Raw genomic sequence first — 15,439 nt, forward strand, 5'->3', positions numbered from 1 at the left:
GTTGACAGTGAAGACGAAAATATCATTGCCAACGGCTCTGCAATTTCCTCTCTTGCTTCCCACATAATCGTAGGATATATTCCGTCAGGCCCGGGGGACTTGTCTATCCTCAAGTTTTTCAAAATGCCCAACACATCTTCCTTCCTAACAAGTATCTCCTCTAGCTTACCAGTCTGTTTCATACTCTCCTCTTCAACAATACGGTCCCTCTCATTTGTAAATACTGAAGAAAAGTACTCATTCAAGACCTCTCCTATCTCTTCCGACTCAATACACAGTCTCCCACGACTGTCCTTGATTGGACCTACCCTCGTTCTCGTCATTCTCATGTTTCTCACATACACATAAAAGGCCTTGGGGTTATCCTTGATCCTACCCACCAAAGATTTTTCATGCCCTCTCTTAGCTCTCCTAATCCCTTTCTTCAGCTCCCTCCTGGCTATCCTGTATCCCTCCAATGCTCTGTCTGAACCTTGTTTCCTCAACCTTATGTAAGCCTCCTTCTTCCTCCATACAAGACATTCAGCCTCCCTTGTCAACCAAGGTTCCCTCACACGACCATCTCTTTCCTGCCTGACAGGTACATACATATCAAGGACACGTCGTATCTGTTCCTTGAAAAAGTTCCACATTTCAACGACATCCTTCCCTGACAGACTATGCTCCCAACTTATGCTCCTCAGATCTTGTCTTGCAGCATCGTATTTACCCTCCCCCCAATTGTAAAACCTACCCTGTTGGACGCACCTATCTCTCTCCATAACCAAGGTGAAAGTCACAGAATTGTGGTCACCATCACCAAAATGCTCACCCACTATCAAGTCCATCACTTGTCCCGGTTCGTTACCAAGTACCAAATCCAATATGGCCTCCCCTCTGGTCGGACAATCTACATACTGAGTTAGAAAAGCTTCCTGGACACACTGTACAAACACCGCCCCGTCCAATCTACTTGATCTAAAGAGCTTCCAATCAACATTTGGGAAATTGAAATCACCCATGACTACTACCCTGTGTCTTCTGCACCTTTCCAAAATCTGTTTCCCAATCTGTTTCTCCACATCTCTGCTGCTATTGGGGGGCCTATAGTAAACACCCAACAAGGTGACTGCTCCTTTCCTATTTCTGATTTCAGCCCATACTATCTCCAAAGGCAGATTCCCCTCGAACTGCCTTTCTGCAGCCGTTATACCATTTCTAATTAGCAACGCCAACCGCCCTCCTTTTTTACTACCCTCCCTAATCTTACTGAAACATCTGTAACCGGGAACCTCCAACAACCATTCCTGTCCCTGTTCTATCCACATTTCCATGATGGCCACAACATTGTAGTCCCAAGTACCGATCCATGCATTAAGTTCACCCACCTTAATTCTGATACTCCTTGCGTTGAAGTATACACACTTGAACCCATCTCTGTGTCTGCAAGTATTCCCTGTCAGTGCTACTTTCTCCACAGCCTCCCTACATTCTTGGACATCCTGAAAAACAGCTAACCTACTTGCTGGACTACAAGTCCGGATCTCATCCCCCTGCCAAATTAATTTAAACCCCCCCCTGAAGAGTGCTAGCAAACCTACCTCCCAGGATATTGGTGGCCCTTCTGGTTCAGGTGCAACCCGTCCTGCTTGTACAGGTCCCACCTTACCCAGAATGTAGTCCAACTGTCCAAATACCTGAAGCCCTCCCTCCTACACCATCCTTGCAGCCATGTGTTCAACTGCACTCTCTCCCAATTCCTTGCCTCACTGTCACGTGGCACCAGCAACAACCCAGAGATGACGACTCTGTCTGTCCTAGCTTTTAGCTTCCTACCTAACTCCCTGAGCTCCTGAATGACATCCCCACCCCTCTTCCTACCTATGTCATTGGTTCCAATGTGCACCACGACTTCTGGCTGCACACTCTCCCCCTTAAGGATTCTGAAGACACGGTCCGAGACGTCTCGGACCCTGGCACCCGGGAGGCAACAAAACATCCACAGAACTGCCTGTCCGTCCCTCTAACTATAGAGTCTCCTATAACTAGCGCTCTCCTCCTCTCCCCCTTTCTCTTCTGAGCCTCAGAGCTGGACCTCGTGCCAGAGACCTGGTCACTGCAGCTTACCCCTGCTAGGCTGTCCCCCCCAACAGTATCCAAAGCGGTATATTTATTGTTGAGGGGAACGACCACAAGGGATCCCTGCACTGCCTGCTTCCTCCCCTTCCCACCTCTAACTGTTACCCAGCTACCTCTGTTCTCTGGCGTAACTATGTTCCTGTAGCTTCTATCTATCACCCTCTCAGCCTCTCGAATAATCCTCAGTTCATCCAACTCCAGTTCCAGTTCCCTAACTCGTTCTGTGAGGAGCTTGAGCTGGCCGCACTTCCTGCAGATGAAGTTGGCAGAAGTATCGGTGGTCATCCCTACCTCAAACATCCTGCAGGAGGAACATTCCACTGCCTGCGCTGCCATAACTCTACACTTAGTCTCCAAAACAAGAACACTAAGTAGCTTACCTGTTCAGCCGACTGAGTCCTTTTTTTAGGTTAGAGGAGAGGGAGGGTGGGAGACACTACACGTTCTCCACTCAAATAACAATTTAGATCCTGCTCCCATTTCTAACCCATGCAGGAATGGCAGAAGCTGGGTTCACTGGTAAGTCTTTGGAATTTGGAGAAAGCTTCTGCTATTGTTTTTGTGTAGGCTGAGACCCTTTGTGTGAAAATTTAAGGCTTGCTGTTTGTCATTCATTGTTGCTAATCAACATTGTTACTTTAGCAGCCAAATTTCAGCAACCACTTTACATAATGAGGGGTGTTCTTGGAGCAAGGTGCACATTTTCAATTTACAAAAAATGTTATTCACCACTTACCTTATGTGTAGTACTATTTAACTAGCACTCTTAAATGCAATTTTTGTTGTGGTAACTGTTTCCCCTTACCAAACTCTAAAGTAAATAAAATGTACAGTGTACATTTTCTCTTTGCATAAGTGAGCTTCATGATTTTCCCCACATAGTATCAGGTTATCATTAAAAAAGAGGATAGAGCAACTGTGAGATGAAACTGACAAGAATACTTGTTGTCCAAAAGAGCCAAACCCTGAAAATCGACTTTCCAAATATGTGCATAGCGCTGATGAACAGACAGCAACAAATATTATTTTCCTGGATACTGAAAGGATGCTTCTTTTTAAATTGTTTTTTATTCACTCATGGTTTGTGGCTGTCAGTAGCTGGGGCAACATTTATTGACCATCTCTCGTTGCCCTAGTGAATGGTGTTGATAAGCTGCCTTCACAAACTGCTGCAATCCATTTGTTGTAGTTAGACCCACACTGCTGTGAGGGAGGAAGTTCCAGGATGTTTGACCCTGCAACAGTGAAAGAAGAGCAAGATAATTCCAAGTCAGGATGGTGAGAAGCTTAAAAGGGAAATTGTAGGTGGTGGTGTTCACATGTATCTGTTGCCCTTGTCCTTCTAGATGGTAGTGGTCATGGGTTTGGAAGATGCTGTCGTCAGAGCCTCAAGGCATATCTAAAGTGTATGTTGCAAATGATACACACTGCTGCTATTGAGCATGGGTGATGCAGGGACTGAATTTGGATGTGGGCTGCTTAATCCTGGGATGATATCAAGTGTCTTAGTGTTGTTGGATCTGCAGTCATTCAGGCAAGTGCGGAGTATTCCATTCCACTCCTGATTTTAGTCTTAGAGTATTAGATAGACTGGAACTAGCAGATACAATTTAATAATAAGGGGTCTCCCATTGAAAACTGAGCTGAAGAATTTTTCCCTCAAGTGGCCTTGAGTCTTGGGAACTCTACTCCCCAGAGTGGGTCTGGGTCATTGAATATTTTAAAGGCACGGATAGATTGGTTCTTCATTGACAAGGCAGTCACAAGTTATTGGGGTGAGGTAGGAGTGTGTAACTAAGGTCACAGTCCGATAAGTTGCAATGAGATACTGAATAACAAAGAGGGACAAACAGCCTATTCTTTCTGCTAATTCAGTTTATATGTTTGTTCTTCAATTTTGAATGCAATATAGTAATAATAATAACAGGTGGATGCAAAGCCTTACATTGAGGATTGTCTTCTACTTCCGTATTAAAAAAGCCAGCATATTTGTTTTTAATGTCTTACAAGATCCATTTACAGTGCTTAAGATTCTCTTCATATGTTGAATCATCATTTCAGATGTACCATTGCATCAGAGCACCAAGCAGAGACTATTGGTTTTCTGTGTGGGAGGGCAGTCTGGACAGAAAGCACTACTGAATTACTCACACTCACCTCTGCATACTCAGCTTTAGTTCTGCACTACAGTGGAAAGGTGCATACTGTGGGGTCACTGATAAAAGAAAAAATGTGAAAAGATGAATGCAGAAAAATATCTCTGGCTTCAAAGTAATATGTTTTCTGTCAAGGTCTCAGTAGTAGGCTTTTAATTGACTCCTTTCACATTTTCTTTGCACAGGGGAATCAAGTACTTAGATCAAGTAATATAGATCTCCCTTCAGCAGACACAGGAATGTACCAGCTGAATATTCTGCTGAAGAGCGGTCACAATCTAGCAATACGTGATCGTGGAGGTAAGAAATATTAATATAATCTACTAGTTGCTCTAAAATATTAATCTACTGCAGAATGTAAAGCTAATACAACATTTGATTAAAATTCTGCTGTGACTACCAGCAAACATTTAATGATGTGCAATAGCCACAATTCAACATAAGTGATGTTTCTGAGAGAGTTCAAAATTGACATAATATTATTTTTAGGTTCGTGACTGATACTGTTGGTGTAAAGTCTCACATTTCTGTATGTTGAAGTCTTTGTGTAAATCCTACTGTTTGCAATATTAATTGTCAATATTACAGTTAAAACTGCAGCATTTATTCATGATAGGATGTTTTTTTTTATAAAACAACAGTTTGTTTATTCAAAAAGAACTTGGGGGAATCATTTTTGATTTATAAAAGATTTTTACTGGAATGTTTCAAAAAATAGTTTCAAAGAATACTCAAAAGGAAGTAAATTCTTCCAGATTTATCTTTGAGAAAAAAATTGAATTGCAGCTATCAATATTCTTGAATACAGCAACTAAACAAAGAAGGTTAGATTGCTTGCCTCACTATCTGTACGTTAAATATTACTCAAGTGCAGTGCAGAACGAGGAATCTGCGAAGGAGGGTATCAGGGTGTTAATACCTCTCATTCTGCCAAGGCATTGCTTAAAACCTAACTATCCTGTATTTATTTCACTGTTGCAGGATCAATATCCCATGTAGGTTTTAAGTTATCTTTTTGGAAATTATGCTAAGACTTTTGAATGTTGTGCAATTCTCTGCTTATTAACTCGACTCTCTTGAGTAACCTTAGACGTCAACCAAAGCAGTTATCAGTTTGATGACGGAAGAATAAGAAGGCTGGGTATTCTGAATATCAGCATTCCTCTTGGATTTCAATTAGTTACTAATCCCCTCCATCTAAAAATTATAAAAGTCTAATCACATTACCTCAAACTTAGTATTGCGCTATTGAGTTGATGCCATATTATCTAATTCCACTTCTTTAAAAATATCTGCCAAAGGTTTCAACTTGATTGCACTCACTACTTGCAGTGACCATTAAAATATGACTCAGAAGATTATCATGACAGTGTCAATAAAGACAATAATTATAACCTTTTCCTATTTGAGGATTATTTAAATAACTTTGACTTTACTCTTCTATGATCTCATTTCTGTTTATGGAAGCCATGATGTAGAGGAACCTGTGTTGGACCGGAGTGGACAAAGTTAAAAATCACACAACCCCAGGTTATGTTCCAATAGGTTTATTTGGAAGCACTAGCTTTTGGAGAACTGCTCCTTCATCAGGTAGTTGTGGAGCAGGACCATAAATTCTGAATGATAAAGGAGCAGTACTCTGAAAGCTAGTGCTTCCAAATAAACCTGATGGACTATAACCTGGTGTTGTGTGACTTTTAACTTTGTTTATGGAAGGTAGGTCAATCTTATGGAATAACAATAGCCACATCTTTACTTAATGTTAGAATTTTACATTTAGTCCCAAATATGTTTCAAACTGCACCATCTGGTTCCTTGTAGCACATAGTTATTCAACCCTGCCATCAATCTAGAACACCAACTGATTTCATCCAGTTACTGATGTCAAAACAAAGTGTCTTTTTTTCATAGTGAATGAAATTTTATTGTTTCCTGGGAGTAGGATGGCAAACATGTGCCAAGATGGTGCACATCACTTACAATCTAGAGTTGTTATTCTATCAGCAGTGAGGGAAGACATTGGCTGCCTCATCCACCTTTAATTCAGTTGAGGCTTTTAAGTCACTAATCTCTTCCCACCACCACTGGTATTTTACAAACAGCAGTCCCGTTGCTGGATGAGAGTGTGGTCCTTCCTTTTCAGGCACACTGCACCCAAAGGTGCCCTTCATGTGGCGTTGCCACACTCCGGTGGACTTTACCCCCAAATCTTTCAATCTCAGCCTCCCATCCCCCTTTCCTGAGGCAGCTAGCCTAAGTCATGTAGAAGCATTAGACTGGCTGTGTGGACCCAAAGGTTGTTGAATCACGAGGACCATATGAGATGTAACCATGAGATGTAAGAGAAGTGAGCATGGAAATTGCAGAGACACTGAGCATGATTTCCCAATCTTTCTTGAATTTGAAGTTGTTGCCAGAGGACTGGTGAATTGCAATGTTACGCCCTTTCTCACTAAATGTTGTGAAGGGAAGCCTAGCAACCACAGGCCATTCAGTTTAACGTTAATAAATAAATTATGTTGGGACAAAATTAATCATTACTTGGGCAAATGTGGGTAGTTAAGGAAAGTAAGCAGAATTTCTAAGGGAAAATTGTGTTCCTGTTACTTGTATGTGTTTTTTCATGAAATAACAGAGAGGATTGATAAAGGCAATATTGTCCATATGGTCTACATATATTTCCAATATTCACTTGTTAAAGTGTCATAATTGACTTGTGAGTAACATTAGGAGTTACAGAATAAAAGGAACAGTTGTGTCGCCATAGTCTTACCAGACCATAGGGACTACTCACTCATTAGAGAGAGAAGTGATTGCTGGTGAGTTGACCTGAGGGCCACCAAACCTCAGGCAAGGGAGAGGCTGAGAAGTCCTTCGTGATAACCTCAAATTGGTGATGGGAATTGAACCCACGCTGTTGTCATCACTCTGCTCTGAAAGGCAACCAAGCAAAATCAATCCCTAAAAGGAACAGTAGTAACACTACTATAAAATTGGCTGAGGAAGCAAATAGTAATATTGAATGAATTCTTTTCAGATTGAAGAAATGTTCACAGTTGACTTCACTGGAAATTAGTGTTAGACCCCTTCTCTTCCTTATATATATTAATGATATGGAAGTGCTGGTTTTTGACAGGGGTGGACAAAGTCAAAAATCACATGGTATCGAGCTATAGTCCAACAGGTTTCAAATTAACCAGTTGGATTATAACCTGGTATTATGTGATGTTGATTGAATGTATGATAATGACTTTTGTATATAGGGCATAATTTCAAACTGTGCAAATGGTAAAATAAAAAGCAAGCATGTTAACAATGATTAGGACAGCATAGAACTTCAAAAGGACAGAGATAGGCTGATGGCATGGGAGGGCAAATAGCAGATGGAATTTAATGCAGAGATTTGTGAAGTGATTCATTTCAGTAAGAAGAACTCAGAGAGGGAGACAATATTAAATAAATTCAATACACATAACTCAACAATGTACAGCAAAGAAGAGACTTAATTTAAGTTGTGAAATGCAACAAAGTACTCAACTTTTAACACCAATATGCCATTAATCTTATATAAATAGAAGCTCACCATCAGCCTTCACATGAATTTCAAATAAATTGCTGCATTATACATTTAAAGCAAACTAAACATACTATAGAGGGTTTGCTTATGACTGGCAATGTTTGGACCCTTTTAATAATTATACTTTAGTTATTCACCTATATTGCCACACAACCACTGAAGTCCAAAAAGGAACTATTAAAACTGTAGAGTCTTATTCCTGAAAATGGTAGTATATTGTTCTTAGAGGATTTTAAAATTTTGATATTTGTTCAACTTAGCTTCCTGTGACTTTGTCTTCTCTCTCTTCATGTCATTTTTCTTCCCCTCCATTTAATTTTCTATCTGCACCTAATGTAACTGGATTTCACTGTTTCCTTTTTCATCTTTGCCTCCCCTTATATCTCAGAGGTAAGGAGGTACAGACTGCTGATACTTTATTTGGTGCCCTATTGCCCATTAGTTGCTTGTACACAGCAATGTTTTTCTTCTTTCATGGGATCTGGGTATTGCTCGGAATGAACTAAGTGGCTTTGTGTGATATTCAGAGGGCAGTTAAGAGTCAAGCATATTATAATACTGGAGTCACATGTCGGCATAAGTGAACCAAATGCGTTTTATTCTGGCAACCAATGATAGTTATCATTACTCAGATCAATTGTAATAACGAAATTTAAATTCCAGCTGGCAGGATTTGTACTCATATCGTCTGAGTATTAGCTTGGGTCTCCAGAATACTGATCTAGTGACATTACCACTACTCCATCATCTTCCCTAATTTGTGGCACAAAGATGATTTGAGCTGAAGGGTGATGAAAAAGATTCTAACAAAAAGAACTGAATTCTGGGCCAATGAGGCAAATATTTTTTTTCAGTTGTCGTGTCTAATTGTCATCCTCATATGTGATATATTGTATATAAAGTCTTTTATTATATTTTAAGCACCTAGTTAAGTCAAGGGATGTATGTTTTAAAAAACAAATGATACATCTGTTTAATGTCTTTGACTAGTTAAAGTGAAGACAAGGATGAAAACCAGGCTTCAAATTTGAACTGTTTGGCATTGGGTAAAAATTCCAATATTGAAATTGTCATTAATATAAACCAATTTCAATATTGAGTACCTCAGGTAATTTGAAGTGAAAAATGAGCTAATTAATCATCCTTGATATATTTGGCTCATTAATTATCTCAGTTAACTTATTTTGAGTTTTTTTTAGGATAATGTTATTTCAATAGATATTAATTTTGTTGTCAGGTCTCTAAGTAATAGTGTTATCGATTACTCTGTTTGTAGACAGTGAAATCTGCTTCATAACATAATTTGCATATTGATCAATAGGAACAGTTTGTTACACTGCCCACTTTTACATTCATCAATCATGATGCCAATGTTATCAAAGTAAAAAATCGTTTGAACTCTTTTTCACATCTCCACCAAATCATATCATATTTCTTTATTTGCTGAATTTAATCATTCTAGTTAGGTTTTACAATACCATAAATACTTATTACATAGGGATAATTCACATTGATGATAAGGAGAATTATTCCACTAGACCAAGATGATGATGTTGAAAATATCAGAGGAAGAAACAGGAGAAAAATATCATTGTTTATTTTTGCCATGAATGAATTAACATACTTCTTGCTAAATTCTTAAAATAATGAATGTAGCAATGTTTAATAATACTGTTATTGCCCTGGAGTACTCTCTTTATATGGTCCAATCTCTCTTTCTTGAGGATCATAAAACTGTGCTATGTCATTCCTCCCAAGCGGTTTCCACCTTTGCAGTAAAGGTTAATGTCTACCCATTGTTTGTGTTTTGGAAATATTCTGTCTGCCTCTTTTAGGAGTTGACATGGATTGTGGAGTGGATGGGGATAGTGTGGTGCCAGTTACAGATGTTCTTATTTTGGAACTTCCCTTCATTCTGTCTTTCAAACCCAAGTTAGTTCTCTCAATAGTTTGAAGTACTGTAAGACCTGGGTTGTTGAATTTCAAGTCAAATATACAATGGAAGTGAAAATGAATGTATTAATTCCATCCCAACATGGTAATGAGCAAAATGTCAAACTAGGATAAACACTAATCTACTATTGTTACTGTTAATAATTTATACTCTCATGATGACAACTTCAATCTTTCAAATAAAAGAATACTTTGTGCAACTGACTGTTAAAATTCTGTTCCATAGCTAATGATTGACATATCTACTCCATGAGACTTGGTAAAGTCTAAGATTCTGTCATGAGAGAGAAGTATAATTGACAGAGGATATGTATAGGTTTAAACTATTTTCTCAGATAGATGGCATAATTAACAGGAAATACTATAAACTTCAGCTATTTTATATACAGTACAATAACATTAATAACTAATTTTGTAGTTTTATAAGCACATGCATGTTTACTACGGAAATATGAAGTTGATCATAATAAAATGCTGAATACATAATTTCTTGCAGACAAATCATACTGATTGTTACTGAGAAATGATATCATATTCTCAACTTTATAGATTAGCAATAAGCACTAAACCAAATGATTTGCACTGGGCTATTTAGGATGAGGTTAAGTTTGGAAGATCATGTGCCTTACTAAAATAATTATACTGTGCTAATTACCTTTTGCCAAATCACTGATGTCCTCATGCATCTATGACTTGAATGTTTTATTTCCCTGTAAATTCATACTCTATTTTGCCTCTTCTAACATTTAATGATTAGTTCATTTTTCAGAAAATCTTCAGATAAACCTCTGTTATGATCTCAGCTGATGTTAGACTGAAATCTGACTTGACAGATCTCTTTTTTAAAGTATCATTCATTCACTAAAATAAAAACATGCAGATCTGGTTTGAAAAACAAAATAGAAATTTGTCAACCAATAAAAGAAAAAGATAGAATATAATGTGGAAAAATGTGAGGGCATTCACTTTGGCAGGAAAAGTAGTAAAGCTGAATATTTTTTTAAGTGAGGAAGGTTAGAGGGAAAGTAAGTGGAATGGTAAACTTTACTTCAAAGGGAGTTGAATATAAAAATATGGATGCCTTAAAACTATACAAGGTGCTGGTCAGATCACAGCTGGAATACTGTGGACAGCTTTATCTAAGATTTACTGACTTTGGAGGCAGTGTAGAGAAGGCTCATGAAGTTGATCCTGGGTATGTAGGGATTTTCTTACGAGGAAAAGTTGAGTAGGTTGGTACCCATTGGAGTTCAGAAGAATGAGAGGAGACCTTTTTGAAATATGTAAGATTCTCAGGGTAGGAGTGTAGAGGTTGTTTCATGTTGTGGGAGAGCCTAAGTCTGGAGGAAATAAGGAGTCACCCAATTAAGAGAGCCAAAAGAAGAACATTTTTCTGTCAGAAGGTGTTGAATCTGCATAAGACTGTCGAGCCTGGGTTATTATGAATGATATAGCAGACTCGATGGGCTAAATTGCCAACTCCTGCTCCTACATCTTATGGTCAGATGGTAAAAGGAATGAAGATAAAATAGAACAGACCAAGTTATTTATATATAAAAGAATTTGAAAGATTTTGAAACACACAACAGGACAAGATTCTATCTTTTCCAACACCATCACTTTACTGTGCTCAATTACCAGAGAGAGTGTGTTCCTTTCTCGATCACATCTGTAATTATATTATATATAACTATTTCTTCCAATTCAATCTTGAGAACTCAATACATTTCTTTTCCTTAATTATTTTCACAACAGTGCTTAAACTTTCTAGCTTTAAATAAACCTCCTTCTGATTTTCAGCAAACAGCTTTGGCTAGTATTTTCAAACTAAACACTGAGATAATCTGTTTCCTAATTGTTGGGAACTAACTCCTTTCTCTAGCAGAGCTATTTATGCATCCAGCCCCAGCTGCATCTTCTGTAAAATGATCCCAAAAGCTTCTTATTCCATGGATTTTTCTTACCAAAAATCAATTGTTGATTCTTCAGAGCAAAAAGGAAGCTAATGTCCTTCAATGTTTACTCTTTGCAATTGTAAAACTCTCTCAAAACAAATTCACATTATCACTTTAGGATGGTGCCAGTCACCCGCTCTTTGACACATAGAAGTTTAAAATCATGACTCCAGAAAGATTGGCAAGTTAATTCTAAAAAAACCCCACAGACACATAGAACAACTTCAAGGAAAATGTACTTGAAGCTTCTTGGAGCATTCTTTGCACGCAACTTATTTTCTGTTTCTATAAATGATTTTAAAAATCTGGTTATAAGACAAGTGTCACTTCCTTGTCCTTCAACACCAAATAACACCACACTAGAAGTGGTTAGCAAATTCTGCTGCCTTCAGTCCATAGTGACAGATGATCTTTATCATGATGCAGAAAGCAGTGCTTGCATTGGGATGGCAAAAACGACCTTTGGCTGTCAAATGAAACATTCATGCAAAACCATTAAAATGACTTTTAGGACCACGCTGTCAGTTTCTGAGGCCTTTGTTCTCAACATCCTGTTGAAATATTTCAAGATGGCAGTGAGGTTGGCAGTGATTGGTCCTGAGCGTGGTATGCAGCGTTGTCTTTACAGTTCGGTAACTTGTTATTTTATGTCTTGGCTGCTCTTGGGCCTCCCCCTCATGAGCTCCTGTGAGACGCTGGGGTCACACTTACCTCCATACCTGCTTCATCTCAGGTGGTGGCATCAGAAGATGAGCCAGGACCCCATTGGTTGACTTGGTGCCAGGGCCCATCAGTCAATGTCCAGCATCAGAAGAGCTGTGAGACCCAGGCAACATAACCATCTCTAACTCAGAGATGGCAGCGACTGGAGGAGTAGATAGGGAGAAGTTAACAGAAAGGGAAAGATGAACTTTTGAAGTTGTTTCAGTTTTTGTCATATCAATTTAATATTAATTTAACCAGTACTTTACCATTTATGCAATTTAAACAATACTTTATTCTCTAATCCAAGATGATGTTAGAACATGGCAATGTTATCCACATTTCACTGTATCGATGTACAAGTGACAATCTTAAATAAATCTAACTAAGTCACATGTCACTAGATCAAAATCTCAACTCGAAAATAAATTATATTAATGGATATAAACCATACACATTTCATAACACCTTATATGCTGCAAGCATTTTGGCAAGTTGTTGAATTGAAACAACTTCAAGGAAAATATAGTTGAAGTTTCTTGTTAGCTTTATTTAACCACAGATCTTTCTAGAGTGCAACTTGTTTTCTGTTACTGTAAGGGTTAAAAAAAACTGCTTATGGGACAAGTGTCACTTTCTTGCCCTTGATCACACCAAGTAGCACCACACTGGAAGTGGTGAGCAAATTCTACTGCCTTGAGTCCACAGTAACAGATAGTCTGTGTCTTGATGCAGAACTTAATGCTTGCATATGGATGACGCAACCACCTTTGGCTGACAAATGAAACATTCATGGAAAGTCATTAAAACGATTCTTAGGACCAGTCTGTTAGTTTCTGAGGGCTTTGTTCTTAGCATCTTGTTGTTTGTTGACAGACAATCAACAGCAATCAGGAAAGGAAGATCAGCAATTTTTATATGTGCCACCTTCTGGGAATCTCATGCAAGAACAAAAACACGAATATGGCAAATTTCTCAAAGTCAAATGCCCCGACCATGATGGCATTCATTAAGCAGAGGTAATTTCACTGGCTCAGGCACATTTGTAGGATGGAAGTTGGACCTCATCTTTGGCTAAGCATTCACTATCATGACAACTGGTAGCTACGGTGGCTTGAGGACAGGCATGAATGCTGAAAACAACAATCCACATTAACATCTGATTATCACTTCATATGTAACCCTTGTAGCTGAAGCTGTTTCTCATAGATTGGTCTTTTCAGTCCTCCAAAAAAGTGCACTTTTTCAAGCTATGTCATACCCAGTGTATTTGACTTGCTGCATATCCATCATCTTGTATAGATGGAAGGGTGGTGATGACAATAGAGCAATCACACAAATAATATTGAAGGTATCATTAACTTATGCAAAAAAAATCACTGTTTTCTTCACAAGTTAAGAAAAGCTTTGCCATCTGCCTTTTTACTCTGTCAATGTTTCTTCAAATGACAGGTAATAGAGGCAAATTATCATTAACAATGCAGCCGGCAGACAAAATATTTTGGTGTGTGACCTGTTTATTATTTTAATTAACACATGTTTAATTGCAATTCTAATACAATAATGAATTAGCTGAACATGCTCCTGTTCCTCAACTGCTGCTTGTAATGTTGAATCTAAACAGAAATATCATCTAACAGCAAAAATAAGGTTTCTAAAATTAATTATTTCATAAGAAAATGTTAGATCACTGGCCTGTATCTGACAGAAGTGATTTACAATTGCATTAGAAGAGGCTTCATCAGATCTGTTACACTGAGATGTATTTATTAATAGCATTAATAACAGTACTTTTCACACTTCAGTGGGTAAAATGGTAATAAGATGTAGTTAAATGTAAAAGAGAGATTACTCAATCACTAGTAATCAACTTTCAAAATCTAACACAAATTTTCCACAGTATGTTTCTTTATTCCCAGAGGCAATGACTGTTGCTATGGCATGATTCCATCCATACCAGGAACCTCCAAGGGGCTAAATTTGACAAATAAAGTGTAGGTGGTACTTGGAGTCATGTCATACAATTAACCTGTGCCTATTGACCTTGCTGCCTGCTCATTTTAACAATTTTAGTGTTCACCTAGTGCTAACCATGCTGTTGATTAGCTGAACATGTCAGTAGCTGATCAATATAATGAATGGCCAGTAGTGTGTAAAGCTATCTGGACTGTTCAAAGCCTGTGCATCTTGAAAGAGTGACCCCTTATACTTAAACTGTAACCCTGGGTTTTGGACCCCACAATTCTCTGAAATTGCTGTGCTTCTTAAACGTTGACCTCATACTTTCTGAAATAAATTTATTTCACCATTGTGGCCTTGCCTCCAGTTGCCTCAGCCCCAAGTTCTGGAATTATACTCCTTATAGCTCTGTGTCTCTGTGCATCCTGTTGTGGTTGTATGTTTACTCGCTGAGCTGGTAAATTTGTTCTCTGATGGTTCATCACTATGCTAGGTAACATCATCAGGGAGTCTCAGATGAAGCGCTGGTGTCTGTCCTGCTTGCTATTTATCTGTTTTGGTCTGTTGCGGTCTGTGGGTGATATCACTTCCCGTTCTTCTTCCGAGAGTCATAGAGTCATAGAGATGTACAGCATGGAAATACACCCTTTGGTCCAACCCGTCCATGCCTACCAGATATCCCAACCCAATCTAGTCCCACCTGCTAGCACCCAGCCCATATCTCTCCAAACCCTTCCTATTCATATACCCATCTAGATGCCTTTTAAATGTTGCAATTGTATTAGCCTCCACCACTTCCTCTGGCAGCTCATTCCATGCAGGTGCCACCCTCTGCGTGAAAAAGTTGCCCCTTAGGTCTCTTTTTATATCATTCCCCTCTCACCTAAACCTATGCCCTCTAGTTCTGGACTCCCCCACCCCACGGAAAATACTTTCTCTATGCATACCCCTCAGCCTCTGACACTCCAGGGAAAACAGCCCCAGCCTATTCAGCCTCTCCCTATAGCTCAAATCCTCAA

The 15,439-nt window shown here is 38.8% G+C and overlaps 1 protein-coding gene across 15 annotated transcripts in view; it reads left to right on the forward strand.

Moving 5' to 3' along the window:
* mctp1a (multiple C2 domains, transmembrane 1a) overlaps positions 1–15,439 on the forward strand; it is a 643,540-nt gene that overhangs the window by 230,598 nt on the left and 397,503 nt on the right. For all 15 annotated transcript variants that reach the window (XM_087999145.1, XM_087999160.1, XM_087999167.1 and 12 more), the window contains one exon: positions 4,460–4,574. In XM_087999145.1, the coding sequence (XP_087855271.1) occupies positions 4,460–4,574 (115 nt within the window). The remainder of the gene's footprint in view (positions 1–4,459; positions 4,575–15,439) is intronic.

Source organism: Chiloscyllium plagiosum, unplaced genomic scaffold, assembly GCF_037043375.1.
Source record: "Chiloscyllium plagiosum isolate Xiang-an unplaced genomic scaffold, Cpla_swu_hap1 HiC_scaffold_2, whole genome shotgun sequence".
Taxonomy (NCBI): Eukaryota; Metazoa; Chordata; class Chondrichthyes; order Orectolobiformes; family Hemiscylliidae; genus Chiloscyllium; species Chiloscyllium plagiosum.